General features: G+C 44.3%; 1 protein-coding gene across 1 annotated transcript in view; it reads left to right on the top strand.

The window, feature by feature from the left end:
- The first annotated feature begins 10,657 nt into the window (after positions 1-10,657).
- The window catches only part of ACVR2B (activin A receptor type 2B), a 159,348-nt gene continuing 150,816 nt past the window's right edge, over positions 10,658-19,189 (top strand). Inside the window, 1 exon segment of the mRNA XM_065582703.1 lies at positions 10,658-11,222. Within this exon segment, the coding sequence (XP_065438775.1) occupies positions 11,171-11,222 (52 nt within the window). The 5' untranslated portion in view covers positions 10,658-11,170.

Raw genomic sequence — 19,189 nt, 5'->3', positions numbered from 1 at the left:
CCGTCTGCACTGTGCAGCGGTGGAGGGGCAGTAGGAGAGAAGGCAGTGGTGAGGGGTAATGCGATGGGGCATTGGTTTTCTGCTACTGTGGCCCACAGGATGTACTTTAATGAACCATCATTACATTCAAAGCACTGATGAATGCAAGTCCGGTAAATATTATCCCCACTTTCCGGGTGAGGGAGAGCCAAGCAGAGAGGATATGTGACTTGCTTATAGCCATTCAGGGTATCCTGTGGCCAAACGGGGCTTACAGCTCAGAAAGCTGTATTCATCACTGACCTACTGGCCCTGGCCATAGAGCAACCTGAATTCTCTGAAAGTAGGGGGAGTCCTTGACAGAGATAAGGTCTGTGTAGACACTACTCCTCCCTCAGACCACCTGCAGAGCTCTCCAATGTAAGGATTATTGTATTCTTAGGCCCTGGCTCTTCCCACCTGCTGCAAAAACCCACAGGGGCTGTTAGCAGCCATGCAAGTTAAAGCAGTTCTTGAGACTGCTCTAACCTGCCCTTTGTTCCAAACAGGTCCCTGGCATAGAGGAGGTGCAGGTGGCCATGTTGACCCTGCTCCCCTCTGCCAGCTGCTTCACAAAGAAGCTCAATGACAATGACTAAGGCCTTGTCTACACTGCCACTTAATAGCGCTGAAACTTTCTCGCTCAGGGGGGTGAAAAAACACTGCAAAGTGACAGTGTATACAGCCGTGCTCCCAGCGCTGGTAGCTACTCCCTCATAAGGCTGGGGTTTTTCCTATCTCCCAGCGCTGGTGCCGTGACTACACAGCCACAGCGCTTTAACGTTGGTAGTGAAGACATACCCTAAATTGGCTTGTTTTGCGACTCTCTGCCCAAGACCCACCCAGCACAGCACATTGGCTATCATTACAATTAGCGGAGAAACATTTTCAGTTGTATTTTCACTCCTTCTTCCTCTATCACCCTTTTATTTACATACCAGGCATGTAGACAACCATTGTGCAAATGAAATGATTTAATGCTAGGGCAACTGCTACTTCCACTGGTATTCTGCATTTCTATAGAGACTTCCATCTAAGGATCTTAGCATGCTCTATGGGCACTAATTGACAGATTAATAGATTTTAAAGCCAGAAGGGACCATAAAGAGCATGATATAGGATTTCAAAGTCTTGCATCTTGTACCCAACAACTTTTAGCTGAACTAGATCATATCTTTTAGAAAAACATGCAGGCCAAAGTTAAAGACTCCAAGTAGAAGAGAATTTACCACTCCCTTTAGTAAGCATTTGAATGGTTAATTACCCACACACTGTTAAAAATGTGTATTTTATTTCCCGTTTGAACTTTGACTTCAACTTCCAGCCACTGGATCTTGCAATATCTTTATCTGCTAGGTTAAAGAGCACTCAAGTGGTACATGAATTAAGCCCCATCACAGAAAAAGACAAGCTTGTGAAAGGTTGTTTTTGTTTTTTAGAGTGAAGTCCCTTCACCTGCCTACCAGTAGTAAATGTAGGCTCAAGCCCCAATGTAGAACTGCTTCAAATAGAGAAATCCCATTGACTTCAGCGAGAGGCCTGTCGATGATGAAGCTACAGAACCAAATCCTTAGTAAAAGACGGTGAGGTTTTCAGAAGTGTTTAGCCTTGGCTCAATTCTGCTCCCCTTAAAGTTAATGGAAATCGGCAGTAAAACTTCCAATGACTTCAATGGGAGCAGAGTTAAACCAACAATTAGGAGCTTTCAGAACTCCCATTGGTAAAATATTGGTTACTCATAATTTATTATCTTCCACTACAGACTTCTAGCTTCCCCAGGCATGTACAGGTTTAGAGTTCATTGACATACCTTCTTTTTTTCATTGATTTATAACTGGACCATAACTACTATCAAATTAATTAATTAATGTTAGTTTTTAAAAACTGCCTAATTATGGCTGCATCTGAGACCCTAAATGTTGACTGCTTTAGAAACCTCCTCGGATTTTGAGTAAATATTATCAGGAAGGGGTTAGTTACACTTTTTAAATATAACAGGTTTATTCCAATGAATAGTTTGCATTATTTAACTATGTCTTTCAGGCTAGGTTCACAAAGGTTGGGGTGCAGGGAGTTTTTAGGGTTATTTCCTATAAATAACAGCCATTGTGAAAACTATCTTAGCAGCAAGCTGCATCCACTCAAACAGTTTGCAGTCTAAAGGCCTCATCCTGTATACATTACCTATGGCAAATAATGGGAGTTTTATTCAAGTAGGCAATGCCAGTTCAGGCACTGCATTTTAATGGGGCCAGTATGGTCAAAGATCCTTCAGATTTTTAGATACACTGGAACCCTGCAACTTTCAATGAAACTATACTGAAATAAAAAATAAATAAATCCAAATTAGTGAATGCAAGAAAATTTAAAGCGAAGAACTCGATTTTTTTTCACGGAACAAATGACAATTCCTAATTTCACATCTGAATTCTAAAGTGTGAGACGTATGAGCAAATATAGCTGTGTAGGTGCATGGCACCAATGTATCTCTGTTATGTATTCAGGTTATTAAAATACGTGAGTTTAGCTTTTTATTACTTCACCCTTTACAATGTGCATATGTGATGGGGTGTTCAAACCCAACACTGGGCAACAAGGGAACTGCTCTGGGCTCAGCCAGCACAACCCCACCACTCCTGTAGCAAATGCTCCAACAGGGGGAGGAGTTAAAAGGCAAGGGAACAGCTGATTTGGTGGCAGCCCTGGGAAGAGAGCAGACCTGCAATTTGCAGCTCGAGCAGAGGGAAGGCAGACTCTCTTCCTAAGACAACTGCCCAAAGGTCCCTCCCTGAGGGAAAGGAGGACATGCCACAGAGGCAGCCTGAGAGGGAAACATTTCCCTCTCCCCCTCATATGAACTCTGGACTCTCATAATCCCCTTTATTTTTTGCTTGGACTACCCCAGCAGGGGAAAGCCCTTGGACTGATCTGGCCCAGGAGGATGGGCCATACCACAGGAAGAGGCAGTTATCACCCAAGAAGGACCAGAGTAGGATGAGACTTTGAGTCAGGCATTTGACCAACTCTGAGTAGTTAACAGGGAAGTAGTAGATCCCCAATGGGCAGTGCAGTATCCCCACTTTGAGCTCCAAGGGGAGTGACTATATAGGCTGGAAAAAGAGCAACTGACAGGGGAGATTCGGTCACAACTCCTCATCCCTCAGCCTCACTGGCAGGAAGCCATGCAACTGGCTCATGCCATCCTCTCAGTGAGTCACCTGGAATTGGAGGAAACTCTGGCCCAGATCTTGGATTGCTTCTTTTGGACTGGAGTGCATCAAGAAGATAAAAACTTCTGCAGTTTGGGCCCTAAATGCCAACTAGTAGGTCCAAAGGAGGGAGGGAGAAGAGGCCCTCTTGTCCTTCTCCTGGTCATTGACATCCCCTTTGAATGGATCAGGATAGACCTTGTTGGCCCCCTGGAAAAAAGTGCAACCAGTTACAAACACCTATTAGTGATCGTTGATTATGCTACTTGTTATCCTGAGGGAATCCCCCTGCATTGCACCAATGCGAAAACTATTGTCACGGAACTGCTGAAAGTCTTGGCTCGAGTGGGGATTCCTAAGGAGATCCTCACAGACCAAAGCATGAACTTCACGACTTGCTTGCTGAAACAAGTCTCTAGTCTTTTTAAAATAAAGACTTTATGCATCTCAGTCTATCACCCACAGATGGATGTCCTGGTTGAACGTTTCAGCCTGACCAAGAAGAAGATTTCGAAGTTTATGACAGAGGACCTGTGCCATTGGAATTAGCTGATTTTTTTTTCACCCTTCTGCCCCTCCCTCCCCCCTGCCTCTAATTTGCCATTTGGAAAGTCCCACAATCATCTACTGGATTCTCCCCATTTGAGCTCTTGTATGGGAGCTGATCCCAGGGACTCCTCAACCTGGTCCAGGACATGTGGGAAGGACATAGAATTGAGAATGTCCTGTGATATGTGTTGAAGCTCCAGGAGAGACTTGAGACCATGGGAACCTTGGCTAAAGAAAACCTTCTCACCACTCAACAGACCCAGGAGCGCTCCTATAACAAAGGAGCACAGGTACACACATTTAAGCAAGGTGATCAGATAGGCTTTCTACTCCCGAGTACGGAGTCCAAGCTACTGGCCAAGTGGCAAGGAATCTACAAAGTTGGGTGCCAAGTCAAGATGGTTAATTATGAGATTAGACAGCCTGGCAACTGGAGGACCTACCAGATCTATTATGCCAAACTTCCGAGGTTGTGGAAAGTGCGAGAAAGCTTATTTATTGCCCTGTACCACACTGAAACTGGAATTGGGGCCCCAAGTGCCTTATGCCATCCCCAGATGCTATGCAGGTGGGGGAACAACTTCACCCAGAGCAAAGGGCTCAGGTGAGGAGCTTCATGAAAGCTTTCCAAATGGTGTTCTCATCTTGGACATCACCACATCCAGACAGAACCCAGGCAGCTGGTCCGGGAGAACTCCCTGCACTTCCCTCGAAAATGCGAGAGGCCGTGAAGCAAGAAATCCAGACTACGTTGGAGCTAGAATCCCAAAGCGAGTGGCGAAACCCCATATTAGTCCTAAAGCCCGATGGTGCTCTCTGGTTTCGCATTGACATCAGGAAGATCCATGTGATCTCCGAATTTAATGCTTACCCCATGCCCTGAGTAGATGAACTACTAGACTGGCTGGGCGAGGCCCAGTATACCAGAACATTAGGCTTAACAAAGGGGTATTGCCAAATCCCACTCACACCAACCTCAGAGGAAAAAACCACCTTTGCCACTCCATTCGGCCGCTATCAATTTTGAACGATGCCCTTTGGCCTCCACAGGGCAGCCCTGACATCCCAGTGCCTCATGGACCAGGTTTTGCAGCCACGTAACTCGTATGCAGCAGCCTATTTAGATGATGTGGTCATCTACAGCTGAACCTGGGAAGAACATCTGGCACAAGTTGCTGCCGTGCTTCAGTCCCTGCAGCAGGCTGGACTAACAGCAAACCCTGCAAAGTGTAAGATAGGTGGTTTCTTCTTTCCCAATCTGGGATACACTTTGGGGGAAAGGAGCGGTCTGACCCCTCGTAAATAACGTCCAAGCCCTCAAAGTAGCCCCACACCCAGCCACAAATAAACAGGTCAGAAGCTTTTTGGGACTTGCCGGATACCACCGCCGGTTTGTACTGAGGTTTTCGACAATAGCAGCCCCTCTCACGGATCTAATCACAAATGGACCCAAAAGGGTACACGGGTCTAAGGCCTGCAAAAGGGCCTTTCAGAAATGTAAAGAACTCCTATGTAAAGAACCTGTCCTATTCACTCCTGACTTCTCCAAAGAATTCACTTTATAGATAGATGCTTCGGATGTGGGACTGGGTGCCATCTTGTCTCAGGAAATAAATGGGGAGGAACACCCAGTGCCCTATTTAAGCCACAAATTGTTCCCAAGGGAACGAACCTATTTTGTCGTAGAGAAGGAGAGCCTGGCAGTAAAATGGACCATGGACTCACTCCGGTATTATCTCCTGGGAAACCCATTCAAACTCATCACCGACCATGTTCCCTTAAGATGGTTAAATGCTATGAAGGACACAAACGCATGGATTATGCGCTGGTACCTGTCTCTCCAGTCCTACGTGTTCCAAATTCAGCACCGGGCCAGCAGAGACCACCTGGCTTTTTCTCCATGGAAGAGGGAAGGCAATCCCCTGTCTCCATCTTGAGGGGGAGGGTGGGTGATGGGTGTACAAACCCCACACTTGGCAACAAGGGGTTAAGGAACTACTCTGGGCCTAGCAAGTCTCACTTTGCCCCACCCAAATATTCCAAGGGGAAGAGGAGATCAAAGGCAGGGGAACAGCTAATTTGGAGAGCAGACCTGCAACCAGCAGAGGAGAGCAGAGGGAAGGCAGACTCTCTCCCTAGGGATAGCTCAGTGGGTTGTGGGTTCAATCCTTGAGGGGGCCACTTAGGGATCTGGGGCAAAAATCAGTACTTGGTCCTGTTAGTGAAGGCAGGGGGCTGGACTCAATGACCTTTCAAGGTCCCTTCCAGTTCTATGAGATAGGTATAGCTCCATATATTTTATTTATTTAACTGCCCAAAGGTCCCTCCCTGAGGGAAGGGAGGACATGCCACAGAGACAGCCGGAGAGGGAAGCATTCCCCTCTCCCCCTCATATGAACCCTGGACTTTGGTAATCCCCTTTAGTTTTTGTTTGGACTACCCCAGTAGGGGAAAGCCCTAGGCCTTAGCTGGCCCAGGAGGGTGGGCCATACCCAGGGAGGAGACAGTTGCCACCCAAGGGAGGAAGAGAGCTGTCATGCTGCATGCTGCCACCAGAGGGTGCCTTGTGATGGGCAGGCACTCTTCACACCACCTTAACCCAGACAGTGACTTTGGGACAGTTGCAGGGGCGGAGATAGGAAGTAGCCCAGGGAGAGCAGCCTTAAGGAGCCTCAGCTATCAGAGTACTGATAGCCCTCAAAGGGCCCTGGGTTGGAGGGCCCAGGCTCGCCTACCAACATCCCCACTGCAGGTCACAGGCCTTAGCCCTGACCACTATGCAACACTGCCTGACCAACCAACCCCCAAGTGAGGACTGTCACAGCATTATAAAGATAGAATACGTTATTACAGAAAATGTCACACACTGTCAAACTGTTTTAGTCCACTAAAAAGTTTATTCTATGTCTGGTGGTTTTTGTTTTGTTTGTTTCTGGTATAAAGAATTATTTAAAAATAACCCAAACTGCATTCCCCATCTGACAACTGTTACTGCACGAGTGGAGCCATACGCCTGCATGAAATCACATTGGTGCCTATGGGGTTCTGCATAGACACAAGGATCTAATTAAGTGGATCACAACTGGAGCCTTATTTTGTAAGTGTTTTTTAGATCGCTGGGTTTAGATGAGGAAAAACAGCTTAAAATGAGTTTGTAGTTTATGCTGTCGCCATAAAGTCTTTCTTAAAGCACACCATTGAATTATGTAACTGGATATGCCTAGATCCTCTCCTTCTGTACCAATATTTTGAAAATTCCCTGTGAATGGCAGAAATTTAAAAAAGTCATGCTGCAAAGGCTGTGACACTGTCACCATATCAGTATCAAAATGTAATCAGTGACAGTACTGACTCCCTGGGAGATGTGATGTTATTTTTCAAAATTTGTTGCAAGTACAGAAAACACTTTAATTTTGTATGATGAAAAATATCCAAATATGAAACAATGTAATGGAAGGAAGTGCATTGTGGTGTTTGTGTGACAAATATTCTTCCCCAAACAGACAAGCCAGGAGGCCTTATTCATCATCGTGTTGTGCTGTGGGTAGTCACTTGCACCTGTGCAAACTGGGTGTGTGTGATATGCTATTGCTAGTGTTTTACACCCACTTTACATAAGTGTGAATGAAAGTGCTAGACAGTGAAGAATTGGGTCTCCTGGGAATCATCTATTTGTGGCCAGAGGAGAATGGAACCGTTGTGGTTTAATAATGGAGACAGAGTTTAAATGTTTAGAGGACTGGATTAGGAGTCAGGATTAGAACCCAGAGATCCTAACTCACTTGTGGCTTTGGGCAAATCAATCACCCTCTCTGGTCCTCTGTTTGCTTCCAGGTGGGTCATGGAGCTTAATTAAGGAATCTTTGTACATGTGCTTTGAGATCTTGGAATGAAAAGAGCAAAAGTGTTTAAACCAGCTGCTGTGGGATTGTGTAAAGTCCATTCTGTTGGTGTAGCCAATGTTGTTCAGGGAGGTAGTGTCTTACACTGGCAGAAAACCCCCTTCTGTTGGTTTAGGTTGCATCTACACTATGGGGTTAAGCTTACATAGCTATGCCAGTATAGTCTCTGTAGTGCAGACATGCCCCCTCAGTGATATCTGTCCCCTTAAGACATTTTTTATGGTGCTTTTCTTTGCTCTGTGGGAGTTTTTCTTTGCTACTTGGACGGCTGCTCCCACTACTTTCTTGGTAGGTGACTTGCATTTTCACTAGCCATTCCAGGTGCATTGCCTGTTAGCGCAAACATTCACTGTAACTTTTCTGAAAGTGCCTTATGTAAAATCACAACCACTGTATAATCTCGTATGCATTTTTCTTTACTGGTACCAAAGTCACAATAATTTACTTATGCTTAGGAAGCTCTTTATTAGTTATGCCAATCAGGAAGCAGGACCTCATTGTGCGAGGCACTGTACGAACACAGAACAAAAAGACTGTCCCTGTCCCAAAGCTCTTATAAAAGCATTCCCAGGGCACCTCGACACTTTGGTAAAAGCTTCATGTATTACATTTCTTTTAAAAACAAAATGCTCATCAAACTTTTTAAGGAATGATTCATAGTTACTTTTATCTCCTTCTAGAGCAAGGGCAAATGATTTATAAATATATTCAGCTTCACTCCCCACTGGATAAATTAATGAGCTGACCTGCACTTCACTGTTCTCTGTGTTAAGCTTGCTGCTGTTCAGAGTCTGGTGAAATACTCCTTCCACTCTGAGCATGCTCTGAGCTTATCACCCTGAGAGTTTTGGGGAGGACTGAGCTTCAGTATCTTCTTTTCCTCTGATTTACACTGGCTTAAAACTAATTAACTTCTGATGTCCTATGACAATGTTAAAGCATCACAGAAAGTTGCTTTCTTCTAATAGTGAGCAATGACTCTGATTAGAATAAGGTAAAAATACTGTTTCTCAATTCTCTGTAGCGCTTCTGCCTAAAATCCTCCCCAACTCCTCCAGCCTCAAACTTCCTGCTACGCATTTAAGCAGCCATTACACTTCTCTATTTAGATTGTAAGTTCTTTGGGGCAGGGGACTTGTTTGTGTTTGTACAGCACCTAGTGTAAGGTCTGTGGTCTGTAACTGAGGCTTCTAGGCAATACTGCAATACACATAACTGAAATATGCACATCTCCCCAAATCAGTAAGAATGAGATTTTGACCACTCAGAGCATTAGCCCATCTCCTGTTGAAGTCTATAGGTGTTTCACGATTGACTTCAATGGAAGCAGAGTTAGGCCAATGCTGAGAGCTTTTGAAACTCCCACACTAAGACTTTATCACCATAACAATCTATTTAAGTCTTGCCAAAGTGCAACTGAGATAACCCCCTTAAATATCTCTCAGAGGAAGGCTTTCCTCTGTGTTTGACCTGCTGTGTCCCATTTGTCATTACTGCCCATTCTGATTCAGTGGCAGCTGCTTTATAGAATGAGGGCATGTTTGCCATCTCTCGTCATTCTTCCAGGGACAGACACTCTTTCCTCATCACTTTCTGATAACATCTTCTATGATTTCTGACCGAGAAAACAGCTTTCTTGCATTCTCTTGCTTTCAGATGTTCGAGTAGAAGGTGACTGTCCACCTCAATCCCTCCTCTATCACATCAGCTGCACAGTTGCGCCTCTCCAGTTTTGACTCTTGTGGCTCCCAATTTCCATCTCTAGTTTATTAGCACTGATTCTGTATTATCTGCCTTACTTCTGCACACCAGCAGAGTGACAGAGTCCACTAAGGTCACAGTGATGTACAGAGAGGTGTTTTTTTTTGTTTTTTTTTTTAGCATAGGCACAAATAGTCTTTGGAACTCATTGCCACAAGATAATGAGAGGATGAGCTTAGCTGGCTTCAGAGGGAGGCTAGGACAGTCACATGGTGCACAGGAATATTAGATGGGATGTTACCAACAACAGACAAAGTTTGGAAGAGATCTAAAAGCTTCAGGGCTGAAACCAACCTCCACTGGGCTGGGGGGAGGGTGTGAGGAAGGAATTTCCCCTAAGGGCAGCTTAGCCCCTAAATGCCCACTTCAGCACCAGGGCACCTTCCTCAGAAGCAGCTGGTCCTGGCCCGTAGCCACAGGTGAGGCGATGCAAAGGGCCGCTGGGCAGGGCCGCCCAGAGGATTCAGGGGGCCTGGGGCAAAGCAATATTGGGGGCCCCTTCCATTAAAAAAAAGTTGCAATACTATAGAATACTATAGTCTCATGGGGGCCCCACTTGCCCCCTGCCGCTGGGCTGGCAAGTCCTGGCCTCTCAGAGGCTGAAGGGGGCGGGGGGGGGGCCAGGCCAGAGGTGACTGTCCTGCTCCTCTCCAGACCCCTCGCGCTCCTGCCCATCCCCCGCCCCGCGCCTTGACGGGCAGCGCCTCCCCCCAGTCAGCTGCTGGGCTGCCTCTCAGCCTCTCTCTCCCCCTCCCGCCCAGCCTCCCTTTGTATCCAACATCCGGGTCCCCCCGCCGGCTCCAGCTCGGCTTCTCCCCCCCTCCCCCCGCCCCCCCCAGAAGCCATTTTGGACTCGGTTCAGTTTTTTTTTTTTTTTTTTTTTTTGTACATGGCCCCTCCAGAGCCAGCCGCCGCCGCTGCTCTGCCCCGCGCCGGCCGCCGCCCGCTCCCCGCGCGCCCGCCAGCGCGAGCGATGCCTCGGGCCGGACCCTCGCCCCAGCCAGCCCCGCGCGCCACGGCCCGCCTCGGAGCCCGCTCCCTCGTCTCCTCCTCTCCCAGCCGCCTCTCCGCCGCCGGGGCAGCAGCAGCCACCGCCGCCGCCTCCTCCTCCTCCTCCTCGGCAGCCGCTGGGCTGGTGCCTCCCGCTGCTCAGCAGCTTCCCTGGATGCTGGGTTGGTAACATTGCTGCAAAGTTTTGCTGCTGCCGCCGCCCGCTTTGCCTTTGGTGGTGGCCGCCCGGCTGTGGGATCGCGCGTGTGTGCTGTGGTTTGTTTGTTGTTTTTGTTGGTGCGTGCGCGCGTGTGTGTGTGTGTGTCCCTAGTCCCTGCTGCTGGGCAGGCAGAAGGGGCTGGGTTGGGTTGGGTTGGGTTGGGGTGGGGGGTGGGAGCGAGCGAGCGAGGGAGAGAGAGTTGTTGGTGTGGTGCACGCTTTTCTCCTTGCACAAAAGCCCCGGCAAAGAAAACTCTTGGAAAGCTCGGAGCAGGAGGAGCCGGGAGCCGGACGGCCACCGATCTCGCTGTCCTGGCGCTGCAGTTGTGTGCCCCCTCGAACTGGATACGTTGTTGCAACTGTGAAGGAACTAAATCCGATTTTGTAGGAGCCTTATTTTTTTTTGTTCGTTTGTTGGTAGAGGGTCTCGTTTTCCTCCAACACCCCCTTCGCTCTCCCGATCTGTTTTTTTTTCCTTCGGGGTAGAGGGGGATACACAAGGGGGAAAAAAAGTAAAGGAATATGATTGCTTCGTGGTTGACTTTCGCCTTTCTTTGTGGAACTTTCTGTGCAGGTAAGTACATTTTATGTCTATATCCATTGAACAGTTTTATATTAACGTTTGAAAAAGGATTAAATTATGCAATTATTCGAAACCACCTACCCCCCACCCCAAATATCCCTAAACTGTAACGAATGGAAAAAAATAAGATTGTTGCTAAGTTTTTTTTAAAGAAACCTTCCCATTTACGTTGTTGGTTATGATACAAATGGGTTATATTTCTGCTCTGTGTTCCCTTTAATTAAAGAGTGTGTGAATGAATTACAATGTTCCCGGCCTCAGATTCCTAAGAAACTTCGTCAAAATGGCATGTTAGCGTTGTGTGTGTGGGAATCAAGTTGTTGTTTTGGTTGTTAGTAAGTGTTTTGTCTTTCAGGTAAAGAGCCATGTGTTGTTGTTGGTGTGTGTGTGTGTGTTTTTTTTTACTCTGGGGTTTGCAAGGCTGCGTTGTGTAACTGGTTTGATTTCCTTCCCCCCTTCTCTTCTCCATTAATGTGTTAATTTCGTGTGATTTTACTAGTCCTTGGGAAACGCTGATCGCCTTTTCGTAACAGATTCTTCCTGATTTGTGTGTGTGTTTTTTTTTTTTTTTAGTTCTTTGAAAGGGACTGTTTTTAACTAGCTTGCCAGAGTTAAACGGTGCTGAAAGTCGGTTGAAGCATGTCTCTCCTCCCCCAACCCCCCTTAATGAAATGTTATGATCCCATAGGCTTTTGCTATTTTTATGAGATGATTCATTTGGGCTGATTTGTGACATGGTGACATAATAGAAAGTTGTAAGAGGGGAGCGAAAGGACCCACCTTTGAGTGTGTGTGTGTGTGTTTTGTTTTTAAATCTTCCTTCGTGATCCTTTTCAAACTTCAGCACAAAGCTGCAGGGTTTGCATTTTTATAGGGACATTGTGTGGCATGATGGAACTTAATGTAAACATTGGACGTGCTAAGGGGCAAAACCAGAAGGCCCTGCTACTAAATGACTTTCCCAAAGCGTTGGGATGCATTTGATTTGCTTCAACCTGAAGAGCTGGATTTTTGGGGTGAAAGGGGCATGGTGGCAAGCGCATGTGATTGTAATAGTGGGTTTGGGGGGTAGTTAAATGTTTCAGGGGTGTGTGCTGCTTGTTATGGAATTATTCCCATCTGCTAGATCTATTGAGCTGTTCTAAAACCGGGGTGTTCCCTTTGTCAAGGGGGAGAGGGGCGGCTTTTTTAGCTGGAGCCATTTCTGGGTGGCGAGCCTTAGCTTTGCAGGGCTGCTTTGTTGTGTGGTTCCCTCCTTGTTTTGATGAGGGGTGGAGAGAGGAAGAGAGCTCACCCTTTGGGGGATTGGTAAAACAACGATCTAGGTTACAGATCGCATACAGCAACACAATCTTGTGTATAGATACATACATTGACGTTGCTGCTATAGCATTGGCTTGTTACAAAATACAAAGACTTCAAGTTACTTGACCCCCAAATGGGTGCATTTCCCTCTGTTTCCAAGGAGGCTCATTTTGTAAGGGAAAGGGGTGATTTCCCACTAGCACACGGCAATTTTCTTTTTTGTTTTTTATCTCTTCTCCCCCCCCCCCCAATCCCCCAAACATAATGGATCCTAAACTGATCTTTATTTAGTCACATCTGGTGCTCTGAGAGGGGAAGGCTGTGTGTAGTAACTTGTTACGTTGTATCCATTACCGAGCAGGGAAAGGGTGGTGTGGTGGGTATTTTGGTGTATGGGGAGGGGTTTGGATAAAGGATCACAAGAGAGGCTGCTGGTTTTGAAGTGGGGGATGGTGCTGCAGTTGTGCCCTTTGCTTGCTGCGTGCGTCTGGTGGGAATGCAGTTTCCTCTTCCTTTGAATATTTTTATTTTAAATCTGGAGAGACTGGGAAGAGGAAGAGATTTCCCCATGCGTTGGTTAAATGGTTTCCCATTGGAAACCGGGAGGTGATCCTGCCCCGGTTCTTCGAGGGCAGAGGGGATGAGATCGGGTTGGGTTTGTTTTGGAATGTGCTCTCAGGAACCGCGCGAGTGAAATCTACCAGGCGCAAGGTTCTTGCTGCTGCTGGTGGTTCTTTGTTCCGAGTGCCCATTAAATATGCAGTGCCACTGCCTGGGTTTTGTATTTTAAACAATGCCATCTCTTAATTATTTTAAAGTCATACTGAAGGTGGTGGTGTGGGGGGAGAAGGAACAGAGGAAAAATTAATTTGTGGTGGAAATCAAGCCAGCTAGGACATGTAGCTAATTGATAGGGCACTTGTATACAGCTTTGTTTCCTTGTGTTTACAAGGGGGTTATGAGTGATTGTATTTACATAGCCCTGCCGAGCAAGATCAGGTATTTTGGAAGCAGCAGGATAGCTGGGACAGTGGTATTCAGCTTATTATAATCACAACAGCTCTGTTGGCTGGAAAATTCTATTATATGCATAAAAGGGATTTTTTTGAGCCAGTTTATTTTCTTTCTGTGTACGTCTTGGGTCTTTTTAGCTCATGTGGCTGTCAAGTGAGATGGCCCCTTTTTGTTGTTAAAATCTGCTCCTGTAATTTCATATAATGGCAAAAACATCAACTGGAGAAAAACAAAGTTGCCTACAAAATCTGACCTTGTAAGCTTCCTGTGTAGATCATGTTATAAAAGGGTACAACTACTAGGACATACCTCTACAGACTTTTTCTGAAAATTTAATTAGAAAAAGAAAAAATGTATATAATCATATTTATTTTGAAAGGTCTGTGGATCATCAAATTAGAGCACCAGCAATATTGTAAATCTATTTTTATATATTCTCTTCCACATTTCATCTAGTATTTGTGTTTGTTGAGCAGTTATGACCCTCCTTGTCTGCCAGCTTTTCCAAAGGCATCTGTGTCAGAAAAGAGAACAAAGTTGCAGCTTTTTGTGGGGATTCACAGCATGTGTGTTGCTTGAGGTATTGTGTGTGTGTGTGTGTGTATTTTAGGACTGTGGAAAAGTGGTGGGCTTTTTAAAAATAGCTCAACCTCCATTGTTGATGGATTTTCTGTGCTACCTTGGCTGGCTAACAAAACAAGCACAGTCTGCTATTCTTTTTAAAATTTATCTGTCGTGTGCTTAATTTTTGGAGTATTGAAGATTTGTTGATGAAAACATTATGTTCATTTTTAGCCTTTTGTTTGCAAATTTTCTACAGCCCAAATGTTCAGAAATAGTGTTCTAATTTATGAAATTTAGATAATATAGAAGGTGGAAAATGGCGTATTTTGCAAAACATATTACATTGCAGGATTTAAACTCATTCCAAAATAAGAACCACGATGTAGCAATGAATCTAGTTTGCTCTTTCAGTGTCTTGTATTTATCCTCTTGTGCTTGAGAAAAAGAATAAGATTGGCTTCATTACCTTACTAATTAAACACAATGAAGCTTCTGGTCCAAGGTTAATGGCGATTGCTGTTAAAAACACACAACTTTTGAACCGGGTGGCTAGGATATTTAAAAAAAAAATTAAAATAAAAAATCAAATCAAATCTAGATAATTATACCGCCAAGATCAAGAGTTTTCTTCTCTTCAGGACTGTGACAATGCTTATGTTAAAGGTGTGTTTGTGTGTAATATATATTAGATTAGTGACATTATAACTTCCACTCTCAGTGCCCTATGCAGTTTGCATTTTTTTAACAATGAAAATTTTAGAGCATCTCTGTTCATGCAGTTTCTTGGGAGTATGTTTTGTTTGCTAATAAAGATTAATGAAAATCAGCTTCACCAGAACAGCGAGAGACAGCCTACACCAGCCCTGCCATCCAACTAAAAGCACTTATATGCTGAAATTTATGCCAATTTTGTGTCTTTGAGTAACCTATCCAGGTAGTAACATTTTTCTTACTGTCTCATCAACTGAGCAGAAACAGCCAATTAAAGCAGAGCTCTTGCATTGCCAACAGCTTAGTTGTCACCACCCTCCTATCCACTCTGATCTCCATTCTAGTGTGGATCAGCAAAGACATGCTTGTCGGTTATTTGCGTTTTAAGCAATGCAATAGTCTTAGGTCTGGCCTGCTGCTACTGAATAGAAGGAATAGAAGGTACAGAAGAAAGAAACAAGCCTCACCTCATATTTGTTGTCGTCTTTATTTCTCCCCTCCCCTACTGTCCAACGCAGATAAGTATACGGGCTTCTCCAGTTTTGTAAGGCAGAACTACTACTTTTGAAAACTCAAATCCAACAGGATTTTTGAGGAGTTAATGGGGTAACTTTAGCCCCACTCCACATGTCTGGCTTCTTTAATCTATGGGGCACCTCTGTCTATAATAGGTTCCTCAGCAGAACATAAGTACTTTACTTTATTAAAAGAATCAAGAGGCATTTTCAGAATTTACTACTGCAGAATGAATTGTTTGTTCTAGCTAGGCCCACCAGTAAAAATGGTGCAGGTGCTTAATACCCGTTATGCAGATTCCTTAAAAGTCAGTGCATATTTAAAATAAAAATCACTGCAATTTTTTAAAGGCAGTAATTCTGGGCCTTTCATGTTTCAGGGTCTAGCTTCAGAAATGCATACTAAATTCTAGTTATTGAGGTGGTGGTAAGAAGGTGGCCATTCATGGAATGGCACCTGGCTGCTTTGGTTAACTGAGAGTTTCCCATCATCTTCTGACGATCAGAGTAATATCACTGCTCTACAGCCAAAATGCTTCTGAAATAAATGTAGTCAAACTTTACTAATTCTGGGTCACTGAGAACGAAAATGATGCTTAAAATTATTGATTGGCTCTAGTTTTCAAGATATGCTATTGGGTCAGTATATACGACCCTTGACTTGGGAATGGCGGAGGATACATGAGATATAAAGGGAAGGGATCTCAATTTAAACCAGAAATGACTAAAATACATCTTTGACTGGATCTATGAATAGATCTATGACTGGGTTTGGACAGTACTTGCTTTTTCGGCAAAACAATGAATGATGCAATCTGAAGCTGGTATTGCGTCATATATGATATGAATTGCATCATGTTATTCCTAGAAGTCATGGATGATGCAATCATAACGAAGCTTACATCACTGTGCTGAACAAATTGCCCTATATCAGCTCTAGAAATCATAGTGTCATGCTGTCTTATTTGTCAGTGTTTGATTTTGCAAAGGGACACATTTCTGTTTAGCCAAAGTGAGCAGAGATGCCTCGTACTTGTGTAAACAGTGCAGATAACTTCTGCTATGTTTGTGGTGAAGTGACTTTTGCATCACAAAAGTGCAGTATAACCACTATGGTTAAGAAAGCCTATCACCTTTATTTTGGCTGCAAAATTGGAGATCAGGACAAGAGGTGGGCCCCACACATAAGCTGCAACACTTGAGCAATAAATCTTCACCAGTGGTTGAACAGGAAAAGGAAATCTATGCCTTTTGCAGTGCCAATGATTTGGAGAGAGCCAACAGATCATACCAGCAATTGTTACTTCTGCATGGTGCCTCCAGTTGGGCAAGGTGTGTCAAAGAAGAAAAAGTGGACTGTGCATTATCCAAACATTCCATCAGCTATACGCCCAGTACCCCACGGAGAAGGACTGCCGGTTCCTGATGCACCAGAATCCTTCTCACTTGAGTCAGACGAGGAAGAGGATGAAACTTCTGGTCCTGAACCATCAATGTCACAGGACCCCCACCTCATAACACAAGGTGAACTATGACCTTGTCAGGGATTTGGAACTACCCAAGAGTAAGGCAGAGCTGTTGGGCTCCAGACTACAGCAGTGGAATCTCCTGGCAGGTGATGTTAGGATTTCCATGTTCCGTGACCGTCAAAAGGATCTTGTCCCATTCTTCTTCATGGAAGGTGATCTTGTAGCCTGCAACAACATCGATGGTGTGATGGCAACCCTCAACATCGTTCACGATCCAGATGAGTGGAGACTGTTCATTGATTCATTGAAGACGAGTTTTAAAGCTGTTTTACTGCATAATGGCAATGTTTTGCCATCAAATCCAGTTGGTCATGCAGTCCATATGAAGGAAACCTATGACAACATGAAACAACTTTTGAGATGCATAAACTATGACCAACATCAGTGGCAGCTTTGTGGCAATTTGAAGGTTGTTGCTCTCTTGCTTGGTCTGCAGACTGGATACACAAAATACTGCTGTTTTCTCTGCGAATGGGATAGTCGTGTAAGAGATTCCCACTACATCAAGAAAGATTGGCCACTCCGACCGTCATTGGAGCCTGGGAGGAAAAGTCTTCAGCATCCACCACTTGTTGAATCAAGGAAAATTTTGTTACCACCCTTACACATCAAGCTGGGTCTGATGAAGAACTTTGTCAAGGCCATTGACAATACGCAAGCAGCTTTCAAGTACCTCCGTGGAAAATGTCCAAGGTTAAGTGAAGCTAAGATAAAGGAAGGTGTCTTTTGTTGGTCCTCAGATTGATGATGCATTTGACCATGATGCATTTGACCATGCACTGCGTGGCAATGAAAAGACGGCATGGAAAGCCTTCCAGTTAGTGGCAGTAAATTTTCTCGGAAACAACAAGGCAGACAACTACAGGTTGTTGGTGGAAAACCTCCTCAAGGCATACAAAAGCCTTGGGTGCAACATGTCACTAAAGATGCAAAAAAATGTACTCTCATCTTGATTTTTTTCCCCCCCGAACTGCGGAGCAGTGAGCGACGAGCACGGCGAGCGATTTCACCAGGACATTGCAACAATGGAGAAACGCTATCAGGGCAAATGGAGCCCATCAATGCTTGCAGACTATTGCTGGACTGTGACAAGAGATGCTCCATTTAATGAATACAAGAGACAAGCCAAGAAGCGCCGAGTAGACACTGAATAGGACTAAACTCTGTACATAATAGTTTTTTGCCTTTTGTTTCATAATAAATTTTATTTATATTAACCTTTTGCTGATTTTTAAAGTGTTACATAAACAGGACAGGTGAAATATCATGTAAAGCAACCATAAACACATGAAAAGAGCTAGGTTTACAATTTATGATTAAAACTCTATTATCTACACAATCTACATAGACATAAAATGTAAAAACTTAAATATCTTAGAAACAGTAGCCAATCAGTTGTTTTAATTGTCGTATTTTGATGTGCTGAATTCAAATATATAATAAATAGCACATTTTATCTCTGAAGCAGACGACTTCTCAAAAATTGTAGACCAGTGTATCTTGCAAATGTAAAACTCAGCACCTTTCAGCCAAATGCAGCTTGGTAACTGTCTTATATTAAGCATAATAACCTGATCTAAATGTTTTAAAAATAAGTAGCAATTTTGGATGTTTTCATTTTTGGGTGCCCAACTTGTAGAACCTTGGTGCAGGCTCATTTTCAGATCAGCCCTCTTCAAAGTTTTTCAAGTTGGGCACCCAGAATAAATAGTACTGAAGATCTGGTCTTGTAATTCTGACATCTCGTACTTAAAACAAAACAAAAAGAAAGTGGTGAAAAGAGAAGACACCTTGCTGGACTTCACATTAATCAAAACGCAAACTAAACAGCTCTTTAGAGAGTGTTGTTTATCCTTACAGATGGGTTCTAAGAATTATATAACTATTTACAAATTGACAAAGAAGCTGTTGTTAAACAGAACCCAAGTGCCATGGAGTTTGGTTGGGATTTGCTTCAAAGTCAGCATTTCTATTTCTCATTCAGTGGAATGAATGATGTAAAAAAGTTTTTAGTTTCTTGAAAAAAGAAGAACAGGAGGACTTGTGGCACCTTAGAGACTAACAAATTTATTAGAGCATAAGCTTTCGTGGACTATAGCCCACTTCTTCGGATGCTATAGTGGGCTATAGTCCACGAAAGCTTATGCTCTAATAAATTTGTTAGTCTCTAAGGTGCCACAAGTCCTCCTGTTCTTCTTTTTGCGGATACAGACTAACACGGCTGCTACTCTGAAACCTTTAGTTTCTTGGTTAGCTGTAGGAAGCAGTGTGGGCAGTATGTTGTAACTTCTTGGAGCTGCTACAGTACTTCTGGCTCAGT

This window comes from Chrysemys picta, chromosome 2 (genome assembly GCF_011386835.1).
Source record: "Chrysemys picta bellii isolate R12L10 chromosome 2, ASM1138683v2, whole genome shotgun sequence".
NCBI classification, from domain to species: Eukaryota; Metazoa; Chordata; order Testudines; family Emydidae; genus Chrysemys; species Chrysemys picta.
The sequence above is the reverse complement of the archived record's forward strand: the minus strand, read 5'-3'. Positions and strand labels throughout refer to the sequence as shown.